Raw genomic sequence first — 19951 nt, forward strand, 5'->3', positions numbered from 1 at the left:
TGTGTCTTTTGTTTTGCTGTCTGGACGGATGGAGCGACCGCCTCTCTTAACTTGAACTTGGACTTCCGACGCGACGCGTCAAACTGTGGATTTATTTAGTCTGCTGTGTCTCTGTGCTTCACCCTCTCTCTGCACTGCAGCAGCAGAACAGACGATTTACTCCTGCTGCTGGAGCCATTTTTTAGACAAAGACGAACCAAAGTTTGCGCACATTTCAAGAGCATATTTGCTGATGTATGACATTAGGATAAGACGCGACATCTTTGCCCACAATGCTATTGAGATGATGCTGGTGCTCTTATTCTAGTAAATATCATTGTTGCAGTTCTTTAAGAAACTTTGAATAATGAAAAAAATATATCCATCTTGAGTAAACAACTGTGCGTAATATGTGCGCATTGTGTGCGTTTCCAACCTTGTTCATATTAAGATACAACAATACACTTTATTATCTGTAGTTGTAACTTGTTAATGTTTACAAATGATAAATACACGCACACGAAGCTTTATTTTTTATTTTTTATTAATGCTGATATCCTGCGAATATTTCAAGGTTAAAGTTGTTGATTTTTTGTTTACCCGAAATTGGACGCTACTGATTCATGATTCATAAATAACGCTGAGAGTTGAGCAGACTAGTGAATCACTGACATGTTGTTAGCGATATGATAACTACAGTAAATACAACAACTCTGTGTTTTGTTCAGTCTGGCCTGGATGTAGCACGGCTTTGCCAGCCTGGTTATGTCGTCTGCTGGGCGCGGCTCTGCACGGCCTGCTTTATAATATCCTCTTCCAGTCTGTACCTGCTGCTGTACATGAGTCAGATGTGAGGCACATTAGGCCTCCAGTGAGCACTACTCTACTGTATTTGGTACAATGCGTTTCTTCTGCTTGTGACGCACTGATATTGCGTTGCTTCATATGATCCGCAGTGAAAGAAATGAGTAATAACCAGACGTGATATGTGCTGGATTTCTGAGACAATTCTATCCCGAAACTTGACACTTTTTGTGTCCTTAATTCACGGTCTGTCGTTTCACGAACGCTTAAGATCATTTCGGCACACAGTTGGTGATGTGTCCTGGATTTTTGGATTATTTTATTTTAAAGTCATGCGTTTTTGGTTTGTTATATTAGACACGGAAATGTTTGTGCTGGACATTTTTAAATGTGCTTACGCATATGCAGCCAAGTCTTGTGGTGTGAAAATGTGGGACAGTACACAGTGTCTATTTACGCAAATGAACGGGTGTGTTTTTTAAATGTCTCGTGTCTCTTAGCTCACTGTATGGCCACTACGTGCTGTTTATCACGCACTGACGCCCTTCTGCTGCAGTCGTTGCATTTTTAAACCAGGCACGGATTAGGATTTTCTAGTCCGAATCACGTGCCCGCCATGCAGCGGCCTCACGGTTGGCACTGAGGTCCAGTGGTGTTGGCTTTTACGGTTATGAACATTTTTGATCGTAAATTAAAGACAGTCAGGCCGGAAAATACCAGACTGAGGTCCTGTTTTAGTTTTGTAGGAATGTTTTTCATGACAGTGAAGTGGACTGCTCTGCTTTTTACACACACACACACACACACACACACACACACACACACACACACACACACACACACACACACACACACACACACACAGAGTGAAAATCAGTGTATTTTTCTGTAGCTTCTGATTTTCGTGCGCACAACTCGCAGATAAACATCACTCTTGATTTTCTCTGTGACGATGTTGTCAGATGTTGGTCATACAATTAGTCCAAAAACGGATGACCTAATCAGTTAATCCACCGAGTTTGACAAGCGCATGTAGTCAATAATAATAAAAACATTTGACTCCTCCTTTTTTTAAGAATTGCACCAGGAAAAGCTGCATTAATACAACTGTATTCTAATTGTACATATATATATTTGTAGTTGTCTTGTATTTTAAATGTGCTTTTTTAAATCAGCTTTGACTCAAAGACTAGTTGGTTGATATAGTCCAGGGCTTCAGTGAAATTACCGGTTGTTTTACTTTACTGGGCTCAAACCTCAGCCTGAAGCATGGCTGTAAACTCATAAACATGAAGCTAACCTGATTTCTCCATCCATGGCTGCAGACTCTATACCTGCAAACTGTCAACACATTGTTGGATCGCCACTTCGCCTCTTCAAGTCCTCTTTTTTTATAAGCAAGGGATTCGCATCATTCCCAACACCGGTGAGGTTATATGTGTGTGTGTGTGTGTGTATGGGCGTGTGTGTGTGGCGTGCATCCCAGAGAGAAATGTGCTGTGAAGGAAAAAAAAGAAGCATCTTTGTCATTTAAAGTCACTTCTGTCATTAAGTTGTGTGACCAGTAGCTTGGCTGATGATCAAAACAAAGTGAGCTGACAAATGTGATCACTGTTTCCATGCCTCTGAAATATGCTGCGTCATTATTTGTGATGGGGGATGCATGATTTTGAATTATGTGGTATTGATGGAATAGTAGCTTATAAATATTACTGCAATATTAAAACCGCAAATGTCACGCACTATTCTGCATGTTCTGCATGTGTGCACACGCACTGTGTTGTTGCAGGTATATAAGGCAGCACTTGTATAGGTATGGATGCACTTTTTTACCCCTCCCCCACAAACATCCGCATCAGGCGGGCTCGTCTCTGTCAGACGGTGCTTGTCTGGAAGGACATGTCTGGTTGTCAAGATATTTACAGCAACGCATCATGGCGTGTTGTTGTGGATACTTAGAGTCGTTTCTATTAAGTGAAATCGCAGCGCAGGGGAATTTCACGCAACCTGGCAGATTGTTTTAAGCTTTTTTCCCCTGAAATGTGTTTTTTTTTATTATTATTATTAAATTGGAAAATAAGATATCTCCATTTTTTTTTGCAGATAATGAAAAACCTTTTTTTTTTAATAATAAAATTTAATTTAAAAAGGTAGTCTCCGATGGCACATGTTTTTTTTGTTTGTTTGTTTTAGCACGACATTTGAATCAATTAAAGGTTGTGAATTTGGACAAATGAGCAGTGACAGCCACACGACTCTTACTGCAAATGCCCACAGGTATTAAACCTTTGACTCTTTGCCACACGATATAAACAGATTCGCACACATGATCAGTCTTAAAAAGTGTGTTTGTGGTTAATTAATTAATTTGATAAATATCACATTGGTAACTTTAAGACATTAGATCAGCCCTGCAGCGAGAAACATGGATATCCGTAAACTTTAAAACTCTGCATTTCATTCCTTAATACACCACCAATAAAAGATAATAACACTTTGTAGTTTTACATATGTATTTGAATATCTTTATATTTCATTGCCAGTTGGTCTTTGCAGGGCGTGGTGTTGCGCGTTTAAGAAAAGCACCACACGCCGTAATATTAAGATACTTAAATGCATTTTCTGCAGTATTATACTTGTATTAGTTGTTCCAAAAGTTACAAACAAAACCATATTTATGTCTAAAGTCCATTTTACACGTATTATTGAATCATTGATTTTATGCCTCTGTTTTGACGAGTCACGCGCGTGGTTCACTTGTGATTGAATGATATTTTGCAGCATGAGGTGTAAATTTATAACTTACAAAAAACAACAATCCAACGTCTTCTATCTGAAAACCTCGCCGCCCATTTCATTTCACCAATATAGTCCCAATTTTCCCATACACAGAAACTCAGATTATGCCCTCATATATATATATATATATAACAGATAATGTCGGATTGGGATGATGTAAGATTTAAATCAATTCAGCTACTAGTGACAGTTGGTCATAAATTAAATAAATAAATAAAGCAGAAACATAGACATGATTTGCTATGGAGTTAAACTTTCATGCGAAATGATAGTTTGGAAGGAGTCGGTGTCCTGCAGAGCAAAAGCTGTCAAATTCCTGATGCTTCAAATAAAACACAGGGGATTAGGCCTGTGAGCACTTCTTCACACACAGGCAACATTTTAGACCGAGGGGTCTCTAAATAACAGCTAGTTTGCATGCATACTCTAGTGTGAAGTTCATTCTTGTCTGTCTAGACTCTGATTACGACCCTGTTTGTCTACTTTTTTTTTTTTACCTTGACCTTGGACTTCCGTGCAGCTGCCGTTTGGATGAGCCCGTCGTAGTTGTAATTTACTGGAGACAAAAGAACTATAGCCTCTGTCCGAGGAAGGGCAAGGGTCTGGCTTCCTCACTATACAAATGCACCACGGTGGCCTGAGAGAATATTCTCAAGGCGACTCGGCAGTGCAAAAAATGTTGATAAACTCTAAGGCTCCCTTTCGTGGGGCAGCTTGTGTCCTGCTTTATGAGTGACTCATGGGATAGGCATCACAAAATGCCTGTGGGTCTATCCTCGTCACTTATACTTAAAACTAAATATCTTTTAGTTTAAAATATTAACACAGAAGTCTTCATTCATCATTTTATTTATTTTATTTTTTAAAGAAAGCGCACAGGAGAGTATTCCCGCAACTGCTGTGATTATGGGGCCTGGAGACGAAATGAGCACAAAAATATTCTGTTAATAGATTTTTTTAAAGGAGTTTTGAAGAGTTTTATATTTGAAGTAGGGCTACATTTAAATGGGGTGGAAAAAGCGAAAGTTCCTGAGAGAAAATGATCCGCATTTCAATCATGGTGTCTCATAAGGTCTGCAGCCTGTGCACAATTCATATGCACAGATTTATGCGAGCCATTTTTCTTATTTTCGCCTGGAAACCGTCATCATCCACTTGTATATGAATGAATCACATCGCGCCAAGTGTCGTATCGTGTGGGTTCAAACGTTGTGACGGATCATAGTTTTTTTTTGCCCAAACGTGCTGCAGAATGTGTTGTACAAGAATAAAAGTAAATCATCATTCATCGTTGGTGATAAGTGCAATTATATACAAGTAGACTGTGTACTTGGGATCTTACCTGCGATGGCTTTCTTTCACCTCGTCTTCACCGCAGAGCTATCACGACACTCTTGACTAATATAAAACTCCTAGTTCTGTATCTCACATTCACTGCATACTCCCCCCTCCATACACACACACCCAAACTATGCAAAATTATAATTTTTTACATCTGATTTGATTAAAAAATAATACTTACATACCGACCATATAGGCTATAATTCCTAGTTCCACACTAAACTGTGACCTGTAAACCTTACATTCACACTAAGAAGAAATCTTCCACACGCAGGTTTTAGTCACCTCAGCATGTGAAAGAATAGGTGACCCGGTGTTTCCTCCCGAACAACAGCATGTCTTGGTAAAACTTGACGCTTTATAGATTCATATTTTGCTTTGACAACTCTCTGTTCTCGTTTTACATTGCTGATATTCCATTTACCACTGAGTAGGGGATCCCAGATTAAACCTCCACTTGTTTATTATTACTTTTAGTTATCAAACTAAACATTTAGCTGCAAAAAAAAAAATAATTGCTCCCAGGAAGCAGTAAAACAGGTCGGACACAATCTCCTCTGCGCTTCAAACCGATCCAGGGGTTAGAGATTAGTTTAACAGATTTATTTGGTAAAAATGTGTGTATGTTTTATTTTCCGTGTACAATCTGTGACATGTATCATATGCGATTATATTCTCTGGTCAGAGTCGGCCAAATTTCACAGGCTGTTTTCGTTTGCCCCAGTCCTAGAGTATCCCTTTAAGGGTGCGGGTCTGTGTGATTTAAGCCAATGATGAGCCTCGGTCTCCTGCGGAAAAAAAACTGACATGTGAGGCAGTGGGTCTTTAAAGGGCTGCTCAGCTCCGACTCACAAACCCAATCTCATAGGACTCGTTAGCGTATCACGTGCCAGATTCTTAATGAAGTGGACACACGAGGGCCCGCTGTGCGCATGCGCGTGGTGTAAAATGTAGTTGGAAATGAGGTGTCCGTCTTGGAGTAGTCGACTTTTAAAAAGCATCGGCAGCCCCTGATATGACGACTTCGCTGGTTCTGCATCCACGCTGGGCGGACACCTTGATGTACGTTTATGAAAAAAGCCCGAATGACAACAACCAGAATAAAAGCCAAACAATGGAGGGACTCAGCGGTAATTGCCCTGCGACCCACTGCAGGGATCTGATGTCGCACCCCGCGCTGGGACGACATTCTGGCACCATAGCGACCCACCAAGGCTCCGTCTACTCGGATATTTCCTCTCCAGACACCGGCCGTCAGTGTCCCGCTCCGCAAACATCATCCAGCGCGTCTTTGAGCTACGGTTACCCATTTGGAAACCCATATTACGGCTGTCGCTTATCCCATTCGCACAACGTGAACTTGCAGCAGAAGCCTTGCTCATACCACCCCGCAGAAAAATATGCCGAGCCGAGCACAGCGCTGCCCACGGAAGAACTGTCGACCAGGGCCAAAGAGTTTGCCTTCTACCCGAGCTTCGCCAGCTCCTACCAGGCTGTTCCGGGATATCTCGACGTGTCAGTGGTGCCTAGTATCAGTGCCCACCCCGAACCGCGGCACGACGCCCTGATCCCCATGGAGGGCTACCAGCACTGGGCTCTCTCCAATGGCTGGGATGGGCAGGTGTACTGCTCCAAAGAGCAAACACAGTCTTCTCATCTGTGGAAATCACCTTTTCCAGGTAATATGTCGTTTTTATACATATTTTAAACCTTCTGAAATGCATGTATTAGTCTTGTGAGACCATGTTTTATTATTACATTTATACAGCTATCTTAATAAAGTCACAGTAACTTTGTTTACACTCAGGTGTTATTTGCTAATTTATTCATTTTAATGGTGTCGAAGTTGCCAAAATCAACTCTGTAAGAAGTTACAGGAAACGTGAATTGTGCTTTTATGAACATGCAACTTTCATTCCTTTTATAAATGAAATGCATATGATATTCTGCAGTTTGACATGTAACACAGTCAGTATTTTCATTCCATAGACGTGTGCATATAAAAACACAACACTACTAATCACAATCGTGGCCTAAATGTTGCCTCTTAATAATGGTTAATATAAGTTAAGAAAGGGAACACAGTCGGAAGTTAGCTGCTGTTTTATTTCTTCACTGAAGTCAATTAGTAAGTTTCAGATAGGACACAAGCACACAACTTTGCCCACTCCACGAGATTTCATTTATGAGATTGTTTGGTTTTGTCAATCTCTGCGTGTTAGAGACATGTGAACACAGACTTTTGCATATATGTAAGGGCTTACTTGTCTATCATAAACACTCCATTCAGCCCTTGGCATCATGTTACACAACTTGCCCACAACCAATTATCTGTCCACTGTATATAACAGGATCACACCTCCCGTTCTATTATGCTTGTTATGTGATTGATAGTGAACAGGACTTAGAACACGAGTTCACTTTACAGTGTGTGTTTTACTGTGTTTTTTTTTCACCAAATGAAACACATGTTTCATTTGGTGAAATCTCAAAGTATTTAAATGATTACATATATGTATAGGCAGACCAGGACTGAACTTCCCCACACAGCACCCGCCCACTCCGCTATATTGAAAATACACATGCAAGCCACGCAAGCACGGGCGCGCAGTCAAAGGCGCGCGCACACATGCGCAAAACACGAGCGCGCATTGTCCATATTTCCTGTCCCACACCTCTGCCATACAGTGGAGCTGACGCGCGCATAGTCAATTATAAATTGCTCTAAAATGAAAACTGCACAAATGGTGAGGGACCCTCAGCTATACCCTCAGTCTGTGCGTAATAGCACGTTCACACAGTGCCTTTATTAGGAGAATATGATGAAGGGTAATGTTTGAAAATCATTTACCCTTCATAAAGACACCAGAATCAAGTGTGAAGCAATATTCTTAAACCCTGAAATTCTACGGGGGTAAATAGCTGCAGCTTGCCACCATTTGTAAAATAATTGGCTTACTTGTCCTGTCATGTTTGCCATTGGCTGTGCTGCACTCAGCTCCAGGCTTGGCAGAAAGGTGCAATACCACAACTTTGCTTACCTGTGCAAAAGTAAGCGGGCGGATCCACTGTAAAAAAGCTGTTGCAGCTTAAAAAAAAAAAAAAATACAAACAATAATACACAAAAAATTTCGTATTTAAATTGGAAGGACAGGAAATGTGTGACCTGGCGCGGGAAAAAATTATAATCGTGTTTTCCATTCGTAATTTATGATGATTCAAATTCTACTGATCAGGTAGTTGTGAAACATTTATAGAATATAGTTTTCAACGTTATAAATGAGTATTAGTGTAGTTATTATTATTCAAACGTGTTCAGCATATTAATAATAATAATAATAATATAAGAGCTCGAATCGGCAAAACAGAATGACAAACAGGCGAAATAACGATCATTTTAGCCACTGAAAATATTCTACACTTTTTATTGTCGTGACCTGACATTAAACTGATGCATCGTGTAGCATACATGTACTGACACATTATTGCACTCAAATGTGTTTAATAATTGTGTTCTTACATGTCAGGTGCAGTACACCTGAGATCCTGACTGCAGCAGGATTTCTATTGTGTGTACACACACACACATGCACACCCACACACACACTGTCAGCTGTGGTAGTACCGCTGAATAAGTGGAACATTGCGGTTTGTTTTTTTAAATTAAATGTAATTAAAATTATTAAAAAATTAACCTCTACATTTCCTTCTTTTCCCTTGCAGACGTTGTTCCGCTCCAGCCCGAGGTCAGCAGCTACCGTCGCGGGCGCAAAAAGCGGGTTCCTTACACCAAGCTCCAGCTGAAGGAGCTGGAGAAAGAGTATGCAGCCAGCAAATTCATCACCAAAGACAAGAGAAGGCGCATCTCGGCCGGCACCAACCTGTCGGAGCGTCAGGTCACCATCTGGTTCCAGAACCGGCGAGTCAAGGAAAAGAAATTTGTCAGTAAATCCAAGAGCAGTCACATGCACACCACTTGATGAGATCAGCGACCTTTCCAAAACATGCAACTCATACCTTCCAGAACATCATGCCATATTTTTTACCTCTTTGAGTCCAAAGTCGTGGCTAAAGAACATCTAGGCTGAGTGGTTGTAATTTTTTTTTTATTATTCTTTTTTCCAATATTTTTTGGGGTGTAATTTAAGTTCCATCTTCTCCATCGACCATTGCCACCACCACCACGCCCCCTCTTTCAAGTTAGAGAAGAACTGTGAAAATATTGAGACAACACCCTTCACATTTGTTTTATATGAATGTACATATATAAATATATAATATTTAAAATATCTGTATTTCTAAGACAAGCATTGAGTGTTTTTTTTTTGTTTTTTTTCCTCTATTTTTTTCTGCAAACCAAATCTCGAAAGGACTGATGACATTTCAAAGGTCAAATCAGAAGAAATGACTCTCTTGGTGTTAGTTTTTTCTTTTTTTTAAAGAAAAGCTTATCGCCATATGGACACGAATTGTTGTGGCGTAATGACACGCGCTGAACAACACATCTCACGTGCGGAGAGAACTTTCCGTGGAGAGGATGGTGTTTTTTTTTTTTTTTTTGTTAATTCCCTCTTGAGTTTCAAGTTATTTTCCTGTGTATGGAGTATATGTCCTTTTAAGCCTGGGGTAAAAACAAAAGGCTGCTCTGTTGTTAATCTGTATAGTGCAATGCCTTTTATTATTTAATTCATATTATCTCGTATGGCAGAACTGTAAACTGGAATATCCCAAGACCAGTATGTGTTTTCCTTTTATCAGTGAAGGATTCTGTCATGCAACTGGAATGATTGTAAACCATTAAAAAGTCAGTGAGTATTACACATGAATGCACAATGGTTTTATTTCTGCTCTGTCCTTGTTAGTGTAGTTATTGGAGCTGATCACACGCCTTGTACGAAGCCTGTAATTTTTACTTATACGTGCAGTATGTGGAACTGTTTTGTGCTTGTTGAATTGCGTACTGGTACCGTGTTTTCATAAATAAATGATGATTATGGAAATGCTCAAATATTGAAGTCAATCAGCTGCCCGCCAGCCGGGATTTGCTCTCGTTTCAAATTACAGCGGCGGTTATTCAATAGCAGAAGCTCCATGAGTCCGGTGTTCGCCTGTGCAGCGGTGAGACTGTAACATCAGCAGCGGATGAACGAGAGAGCACCTTTTTATGTTGATGAAGACGCATTGAAGTTGCTGGAGTTAATGGCATCAAGGGATAGTGCAGTCATTACTCGTGTTCACTTAGCAGCAAGGCAACACTGTGCGACACTTGCAGACATGAATCATGGCGTCTGGTCTTATTCCTGTTTCTGCAACATAACTGACAGACACAGTTTTGTGTGTGGGGAAAGAAAATGTGGCTCCTTGTGCCCACAAGGACCCCACCCTGCCCTCCCTACGCAACGCCACGGCATTTTTAATCCGAGTCAATGTCAGAGATGGAAACTGTTTGGCGCAATCTTTGCCAACGTTTGCATCAACTCTCACTTTTACCAGCGAATATTTTTTCCATCTTTTTGTGTTTTGTCATATACATATGTGTGTATATATATGTGTGTATGTATATATATGTGTGTATGTATATATATATATGTGTGTATATATATATATATATGTGTGTGTGTGTGTATATATATATATATATATATATATATATATATACACACACATATGTGTGTATGTCTATATATGTGTATGTGTATATGTATATATATATGTGTATGTGTATATGTGTGTGTGTGTGTATATATACACAAACATGAATATATACACGCACTCACACACAGACAGTACACAAAGTATATATATGAATACATACATATATTCACATATGTATTTCTATTTGTGTGTGTATGTATCTATATATACATATACATATGTATATTATATATAAAAATATATAGGCCAAATATTACAAGAAATGCGATGAAAACATTTCTTTCTTCGATGCATCTCGCGAATTTGAGACATTTGCTTATGGTCGATCATGGGTTATAGATATTAATAATAGGAGGCATAAGCGAATGCGAATAGGGCAAAAATCAAAACCACCCGCTAATAATAATAATTTTGCGGCCGTTTATGCGCCGTTCGTAAAAAAAAGAAAAAGAAAACGATGACTTCTGCGTCGTCATTAAGCATAATTACGCAATTCTCTTCCATGCATGAACCCAATTTGATTATACATCTATACTCGATATACGCATGTAGAACAAGTGTGCGCACACACACGTCATAAGAAGAGAATCAGTCCAAAGCTGCACTGGAAATCAAATCTGTGGAAGTTTTCTGAGCCCGCGCGCATTTCGTATCAAACGCACACACTGTCTTATGAAGTATTAAGGCCACAGTGTTCCAAAAGTTGGATTAAATCCCTTTACTAAGAGAAAATGGAACACCGAGTCCCGTCTGTCCTGAGATTGAAGATGAAAGCAGGACATGAATGTGAGTTTTGACGCAGATGAGTCTCCATGTTAGACATAAATGAAACTACGGCCTCTTTATCTTTTTTTCCCCTTACATTCAATGAATTAAAGTGTGGCTCCTAAAACTGCGTCATAATCCAAACGTTGTTGCCTTTTCAGAATATAAAATAGTATAAAATGTCATGTTGGTGCAACATAATAATTGGAATTGAAGTTTTGCTTATTTATTTAATTTAAATGTCTATATGTGCAGGTCTTTGGCGCAGCCGTGTCACTGTTTCCATCCTCAGATCTGTTTTTAGGAGGTTGATTAGAAACCAAGCCGTGACTTTTGAAGTTTTTTTTTTGTCTGCCTCTGGATTTTCAATCCTTGTCTGTCGAAAGTTCTGGGGTCTCCTCATTTACCCTTGACCATGACTATGCAGTCACTTTGACCTTGACATCACAGCAGATTGTGAATAATAAATAGGGGGCTGGACACCAATGCTGGCGGTTTGTTTGTAGGCAAACAAGGTGTTATTTCCCCGTCTAGACAGCCGGACTTAATGACGTGCCATAAATACATAAAAAAGGGGAAGTGCAGCGATATCCTCTGACCTGCATTTCTGACCATCTCCTGAGTTTTGTGTCGACATTTGGGCTCGATATTCTTATGTGTTTTTGCAGATGTGGCTGCATAAATGCAGTTGTTCTTAGGCCATGCCTCTGGAAACCACCAATGGTTCCATGCACTCATCATCATGAGGGCTTTTGTGTCTTATTGACCACGAAGGACAGGTAGGACTTTTTTTTTTTTTTGACGTCTCACACTAACACCAGTAATCCGCAGCAGACAGCCACACTGTCTGCACAGCGAGAGGAAATAATAACACGACGTCGCCCACAATATAACGATTAAAGGTATGGCCATTTTCTTCTACACGGAGTTTGCTTTGTGAATCCGGGACAAAAAGTTTGTCTAAAGTTTTTCAAATCTAATGAATAGTATACTGTTAGAGGCGGACTATATATATTATATAAAAAGCTGTTTTAAATATATGCATTTTATTTATGTATTTTTAAACCCTGGTAGTTTTAGTACATATGACAATGTTATTTGAATATATTTTGTCACGCAACAGTAGACAATACAAATAATGATTTAACATAATGCATTTCAATATTGACGTTTTTGAAAACGCAAATATATGAATATGATTTGAATACAATTTCGCAGTGAATACACGTCGAGGAAAATTCCTCTTAGTTTTATGTACACATGTAAAATAAAACTTGAAAGTTGGCGTTAGTCTGGAGCTGCCATATACAGCGTTTCCTGAAAGTTAATTTTTTACTGGCTAAACTTGTCACCTAATCAAATAGTCGGCACACCCGGGATTACCATTCTCTGTGCTGCGGAACACTCAGAGAACCAAGTGAGTGCAGACTCCATCTATGCAAACCCAAATCAGAATAAAGGAATACACTTTTGTTTTTCAGAAACTCGCCACAGATTTAACAATGAAAATGAAAAGTGACGAATGAGTTGGGTTTGTTTGTGGTGGTGTTTGTGTGTGTGTGTGTTTGTGTGAGGAGGCGTCACTGCAGCTGCAGGCCGCTGTTCTGCTGCAGAGGCATGAGACAGGGGGCTGATAACCTCTGCTGGTGACCAGAGGAAAATATCAGGAAGTGCTGTTGCTGCTGCTGCTGCTGCTGCAAGTGGCTGTCACGTAGCAGCAGTGCACTTTGGCTCACTGTGATTTTCACAGACATTGTTTTGACTCAGTGTTTGCCTGTTTTATTTCCTGAGCAATGCAAATATCTATGAATCATTGTCATGACATTTGTTATTGACAAAGCTTGAAAGAAGTTGTTTTGGACGTTGTTGATAAAGGCCTGCTTAAAATGGACGGCGCAGCGAATACAGATGTTTGAGTCATATTTGTAACCTAATCTTTTTTTCCATGCGTTTGCTCTTTACAGTAATTTTTTAACGTTTAACGTTTTGTGGTTTAATGCCGCTTTTTTGGATTTCATTCTGAATTCTCACAAACGACCTATCGCAGCAAAGACACACAAAATAATAAAAGGAAACCAAAACATCCCGAGTTTCTATACTCTGTTGTTTTTATTTATTTATACAATTTTTCTTTGACATTTTTGCTTACATGGCATTGAGAACATATTCGCATTTTAACACGTTTAACGTGTTCAAAAGAAAGCAAAAGTCGCGCTTTGTTAACGCGCGTTAAAAACGGAATTAGAAAGAGTGAGGACGTGAATTAAGTTTTGGTTGGAATATTCATAATTTATTGATCATGGGAGCATAATCCTGAAGTGGATGTGGGTCATATATTTGCATTTATTCATCATTATTACACACACACACACACACACACACACACACACACACACACACACACACACACACACACACACACACACACACACACACACACACACACACTTGTTCCCTCTGTATTTTAAAATCACACTAATCGATGAGTAAATAAATAAATATGAGTATTATTATTATTTGAGAAAACCCGCCGTGGTTTATTGACGCATTATTTTAACTTCAAACAAAGTGACGGTCAAGTTCAAATGTTTGTTTCCATGACGCAAAGACTAAACATTTGCCCTAAATGCTAGTTTGCGCTATTTAAATAGCACATGACTTCATAAGAATGACTAATTATATATGTGCTGTGTATAGACTGTTTTTGTCTATAAATTAAAATATAAATATGTAGCTATATTTTGAGATGATGTGGAAGTTGAAAGTGTTTTGATATATTTTATCTTTATATTTTTATCTTAGGGCTATAGTTTTAATGGATGATTGTTTTATTTTTTATTTAACCTTTATTTAACCATATAAAAGACCCATTGAGATCAAGATCTCTTTCACAAGGGTGACCTGGCCAAGAAAGGCAGCAGCACACATCAAAAGTTAAATAAGAAGCAGGAAATGCAACATTTACAAAACAAAACATTGAAATATAAAATTGCAACTAGATAAACATAAAATGCAGTTGTGGTCACAGTAACGATTTAAGGACATAGACACTGTTCAAAGGATTTCTGTTGTCTGTCTTTTAAGATGGAGCGGAAGCTCCTAATGAAATAGGAAAGCTCCTAATGAAATAATTGTGTTTGTGTTTGGCAAAATTCGCATCAGCTATTGTGTTTTGTTGTAAACAAAGATCAGCCAATGCTTTCAAATAAGCCTTAGCACTGCTGTGGTTTTTGCAGGCTTCCCTTGGTGTGTTTTTTTCCACGAAGGAAGCTTTAAAAGGGCTACACGGCAAGGCTATAACTGTGGCAACCTGCCTGCACAGAATCAAAGGGAGAAAGAGAAAGAAGAAAGAAGAAAAGCCCTTTGTTTAGGCTATTACCCTGTCTGGACAGGACCAGTGGATTCCAGGAGGGTAATTTCAATATCGAGCAGACAGTGTACTAGACAGTGACCTTGACAGTGCTATATATGCTCTGTTTACAAAGTTCTTCTTTAAAGGAAGGTTTTGTTGTTGTTTTTTGTTGCTAAATGAGAGTCGAAGGCCTGCTGCAGCTTACGCATGACATCATCGCCCAGCCACAGTTGCACTGAACAGAGCAGCAGTTGTTTTGAATGTGAAATGCGAATGTTGTTTGAGCAGAGAGGATCGGAGGCGTGGGGAGAGACGAGGCAAGGAGGCGCAACACATGGCCTCTTTTTCTCCGAGGTAAAGTGGCGACTTCAGCCTGCACGTTACTATCCCGCTCGATGGTAAACGAGAAGCCGTGGAGTTGACACCACGACGCGCCTCATCAGACTGAGGGACATGATTTCTTCTTTTCTTTTTTTTTTCTAAAACTCTATATAAGGGGATGCTGCATTGCTAGACTGATTAACCAGATGCAAGAATGTGCAGTGATAGGAGAAGCAGTGACTGTGTGCAGAGCACAACATGAAACCGTAATGGATCCAAGAGAAGCTTCTCCAGTTTAAGCATTTGATATTTTTTCTTTCTATTTAGGGCGAGAGCCAGGCCTGTGGAGCCTTTGGGTTAGATGGGCTATCTGGTGACAAGTGACGGATACAGCTATCACATATCGTCTGACTTGCAAACCAATATTTAAATGAATGTCCATGTTCTCACATAACACTTCATCGGCAATTTCTGTTGCACACAACTAACGCCATTCAGCACGCACACACACACGAGCTGCTGCAACCATACACACTCCTGTTAATCCACAGCTTCTTATTTACTAGTCATCAGTTCATAAAGTCACACTTTTTTTTTACCCAACACTACTCAATTATTTTGTTGTGAGATGTGGATGCACTTATGTTTATATAAATATACATATCTGTATATTCGTTTTATTAGCTGCGATGCTATCCCTCGCTTTAAGCGGCCACTTGCTAAAAGTCTATTACATATTTAATGTATTTAATTATTATTACAAATTATTTCACTCTTTCATTTATTTAAGCTGAGTATTTGAGTTCAATATCAAGTTCAACTGTGTCTGTGTCGTGAACTTGAGTAGATTGATGGCGACATCAGTGCGCGTGCTTCATGGTATAGTGTGTGTGTGTGTGTGTTTAGTTTTTTTCCTCCAGTCTTAATTCCGCGTCATTGCTGAGTCTGAACTATTGTCCTTGATGCAGTCTTACTTTTTCTTAAGTGCCATAATTTGAGACATGGGCAGCTTCCCTCTTGCTGAGTTATGACAACTTTTCAGATCCATAAATTGATTTTTTTTTTTTTTGCCTTCCTTATATGTAGTCTGTAGTGGGCGGTGGTAAATTATGGGATTTATAAGGTGGGGAAAGTGGAATTGCAAAATTTGTTGCTGGACTGATTATACTAGAGAAAGCCATAAACGCTTGGAAAGGCCTCCTGGATGTATTTTTCAATTAATGAGTCGTCTGTGGACTTGGGAGAGGAATGCAAAAAAGTATAGGTCAGTCATAAGAATATGAGGATGATGGTTGGCCAGTTTGATGACCATAGACCACATTAGAAATTCTTGCTCCGTCTGTTGGCAGAATGCCTGAATCATGCTCATATTACGGTGCTGTTTTCTGCGGAATAAGTGTAAAGTAAAGTTTGAAAAGTTTTTTTTTTTGTTTTAAAGGAAAGGCCTTATTTGGGGGGGCAGAACATAGAATGAATACAGTGCCACATTTCTATTTATTCGGTGTCTACAAATCAACTAATTAGCGAGATATAAAGCAGAGGGGCTCTCGTCTGATTGAATCAGTTAAGTGCCCTCTGATATCTTGTTAAATTCATATAAAAGAATTGTGAGAGGTATAACAATCCCACCAGAGTTTGGCTGCGAACGTTTATTGGAGGTATCTGGTAAAGTTTTTCATGTGAGGTGTGCTCGAGAGCATTATGTGAAATATACCCTCTTAAAGTAACCTTGTAGAATATCGTCCTCTTTTTTTACAGAGCCAGTGGCTTCAACCTGCTGACCCCGTTACTGTAAATATGAGTCGAGTGCGGCAATGAGCATCAGTCTTTTCTTAAAACAAGCTTGTAAAATTGGGACATCACATCTTTATGTGACGTGGGATTCAAAGATAATTTGCTCGAAAACAAGATGACCATATGCAGCCTCTCCTGCAAGAAAAAGAGTTTTCATAAGACACGGCATTCTAAAAACTTTTGCCAGCTTATAAAGACATTAAACGAGACCATGGACAGTTCCACGCAAGTAAAAGGAGAAGCAGCCTGGGCTCCTTTTTTTAGACACAGCATGGCTCAAGTGAAGAAAAAACAAGATTCTCCATTTTTAATATAAAGGTTTATAGTATTTTTAAAAAGGATATAAACCTCTGTGTTATACAGAAGTTAATGTTTTGTTTTGTTTTGTCTGAGATGGACCAAGTGGGTGGTACCATGTGTAACACAAGTTAGCCTGGCCACGTGGTTTGGAGGCGACCAATCAGGAGCCCCTCCAGGTTTAACTATGTTAAATGTCAGATTGCAATAAACTAGAAGCTGTTGGTCGGGCCCGCGGAAATGGGCGAGCATAATCTCCTTAATCCAGGGTTTGTTGGACCTTTGGTTAACATCCACACTGGAGACACGTTTTACTTTCCGAATTTTAGAGCCTCAGGGGGACAACTGGCGGGGCTACCGTCTCTCTCCTACCCGAGAAGGGACAATGTTTGCTCCCTCCCGTGGAATCCTTCGGAGCCGTGCAATGGATACTCTCAATCCTACTTTAGCAGCCCCGTGTCTATTAACCCTTCTTTCAATCGGTCGTGTGAAATCACCAGACCCGATGACGGTAAATGTTATTATAACAATGGCAGCGGGAACAGAGAGACCTGCTCAGGTGGCAGCAGCCTCAAACGAGAGGACAGGGCGAGAGACACATCATCCCTAACATCTGACCACGGGATGCACAGTGGAATTGGCAACACTGCCGCCTTTTCCAAATATGATTATGGGAGCGAGCAGCTAACGCAAGATCCGCCATCCTGTCAGTCAATGGAGTCCGACTCCAGCTCCTCTCTGCTCAACGAGGGCAGCAAGCCTTCATCCAGCGACACACAGACCCTGGTGTCACCGGGAAGCCATGCAAGCAACATAGCCGCAGGCGGAGGTTCGTGCTCTTATTTATTTAATCTTTTTTTTAATCCTAACTGCTTTAACGCATGCCTACAGTGAGTGAGTGTAATGTGCACATGCTGCAGTCGCAGTATTAAACCGTCATTATTAGATCTCGGTGTGTTGATGCACAGCTTGCAGCCCAGATTAGCCTGCAGGATACCTGCGTGGTGTGCAAACGCCGCTAGGGGTTGCCCTAAAATACTCCAGCTCGCCATGTGGCTGTGCACACTTACATATAAGCCTATATAGCAGCTTTTGAATAATCAGTCTGTCTTGTCATCACAGTGCTATAGTGTATTTAAACCTCTGCTATTCACTCACCCAGTGTCTGATTTTGTCCTGGTGTGTGTTGCTCGACTGCTTCGAATATAGGGAGTTTTCTTTTTTAATGACTCGTAAACGGAATTAATATCTGTAGCTGTGTACTCGGGAGTCATTTAATATGCTCCGAAACTCGCAAAAAAAGCGGTGGTATTTGCAAGCACGTCTTAATTATCACGTTAATGAAACTTTTAACTGCAACAATAAAACTTAGTTGTGGTCTCGGAGCCTTGCAAAAATAAAAGGTAAAAACCACTCATGATCAGAATTTGTGCAAAACTGGGATTGCATGTCTGGAAATTAGATTTGAGAAATGACTGGGCAGCCTGGGGGGGTTTGCAAATCCGGTTTGCTTGTGTGTGTGGAAGGAAATGACAGCTTCCAGGGGCGTCAGATCGATGGATCCTTATATAAAGCAGGACCCCTGCATCTGGGATACTATGTAAAGCACATAAATGTTCTATATAGCCTAATGAAATACTGCCTACATATCCACGACTGCAGCTTCTTTAACTGGAGCCCAGTGCTCAGCCAGATCACGTTTATGCAATTTCTCCTCGAGATGTTGTGATTGTTCTCCAGTAAAATGCTTAATTAAATGTTAAATTCACTGAGACAAGTACGCCCAGGCTTCTCCAGGATAAGTGACGCCCCTGTAGGCTCTTCATAACCTTGGAGGTGACCGTGATTTTGCAACTGTGGTGTCTAATCCGTGGTGTGCCCCTCCACCTCCCCCGTCCCACCCCACCCTACCCCAACCTCCCTCCTCCCCCCCCACTCCTCCAGGTGCCCCATGGTACCCGATGCACACTCGGACTAGAAAGAAGCGCAAACCCTACTCCAAACTCCAGCTGGCTGAGCTAGAAGGTGAATTCATGCTGAACGAGTTCATCACCAGGCAGCGGCGGAGGGAGCTCTCCGACCGTCTGAACCTCAGCGACCAACAAGTCAAGATCTGGTTCCAGAACCGCAGGATGAAGAAGAAGAGACTCATGCTGAGGGAGCAAGCCTTGGCCTACTTTTAGAGATGCGGCAGAAGGTGAATCGATAGGCAGTAAAAAGCCAAAAAAAACCTTCTTCGCTCCCTTAGGTCTTCTTTCAGTGCATGCGCCCATGTATCCATCTTTTAAATTGCAGGCAAATATTACAACATTTTCTGATATATTTTTCTTAAAGGTGCGGTGCTACATAAGCCCCCAAACAAACTGTTATTATGCACCCAAAACTATTCTCAGCGAGACTGCCATCATGTTTGGTATAATCGCACAGAAGCTGTGAGAATGTCTTTTCTTTTCTTTTTTTTATTCTTTTCTGTCAACAGATTACCCAATCCCATACTTAGTTTAATGCATATAATAAGCTTAGTTTGGGGAACACACAAAATGACGGGATGTCTTAATTCTGCCCCCCCTTATTTAGTCAGAGAAAATGGAGAGACAGCGGGACCACTTTGTTAATCACAAGAGGGCCTAAAAAAAACTAAGTAAATAAATAAAAAAATAACAATAGAGTGAAGTCAGGAGAGACAGAGAAGCCTGTCTGCAGGCTGGAGCCACATCCGCGCAATAATTTCTCTGTTATGAACTGATGTTGAAGAAGAGTCTCCCTCTCAGTCAGACTTTGTTTTGTTTGGTAAGAAGAGCACCATCCTTACGTCTCTCTGCCATTAGTTATCGTCACATGTTT

At 40.3% G+C, this 19951-nt stretch overlaps 2 protein-coding genes across 2 annotated transcripts; both read left to right on the forward strand.

The window, feature by feature from the left end:
- Positions 1-5938: 5938 nt before the first annotated feature.
- On the forward strand, positions 5939-8903 carry hoxc13a (homeobox C13a; the record flags this gene model as incomplete). Its single annotated transcript, XM_083895281.1, has 2 exons — positions 5939-6602; positions 8647-8903. The coding sequence occupies 2 exons, from the start codon at positions 5939-5941 to the stop codon at positions 8901-8903; spliced, it is 921 nt and encodes a 306-aa protein (XP_083751407.1).
- Positions 8904-17301: 8398 nt separating this feature from the next.
- On the forward strand, positions 17302-19290 carry hoxc12a (homeobox C12a; the record flags this gene model as incomplete). Its single annotated transcript, XM_083895396.1, has 2 exons — positions 17302-17936; positions 19052-19290. Exons 1-2 carry the CDS (start codon positions 17348-17350, stop codon positions 19288-19290), a joined length of 828 nt encoding a protein of 275 aa, XP_083751522.1. The 5' UTR covers positions 17302-17347.
- Between the last annotated feature and the right edge of the window lie 661 nt (positions 19291-19951).

The sequence above is a fragment of the Microchirus variegatus genome, assembly GCF_963457635.1.
Source record: "Microchirus variegatus genome assembly, chromosome: 9".
In the NCBI taxonomy this organism is placed as follows: domain Eukaryota; kingdom Metazoa; phylum Chordata; class Actinopteri; order Pleuronectiformes; family Soleidae; genus Microchirus; species Microchirus variegatus.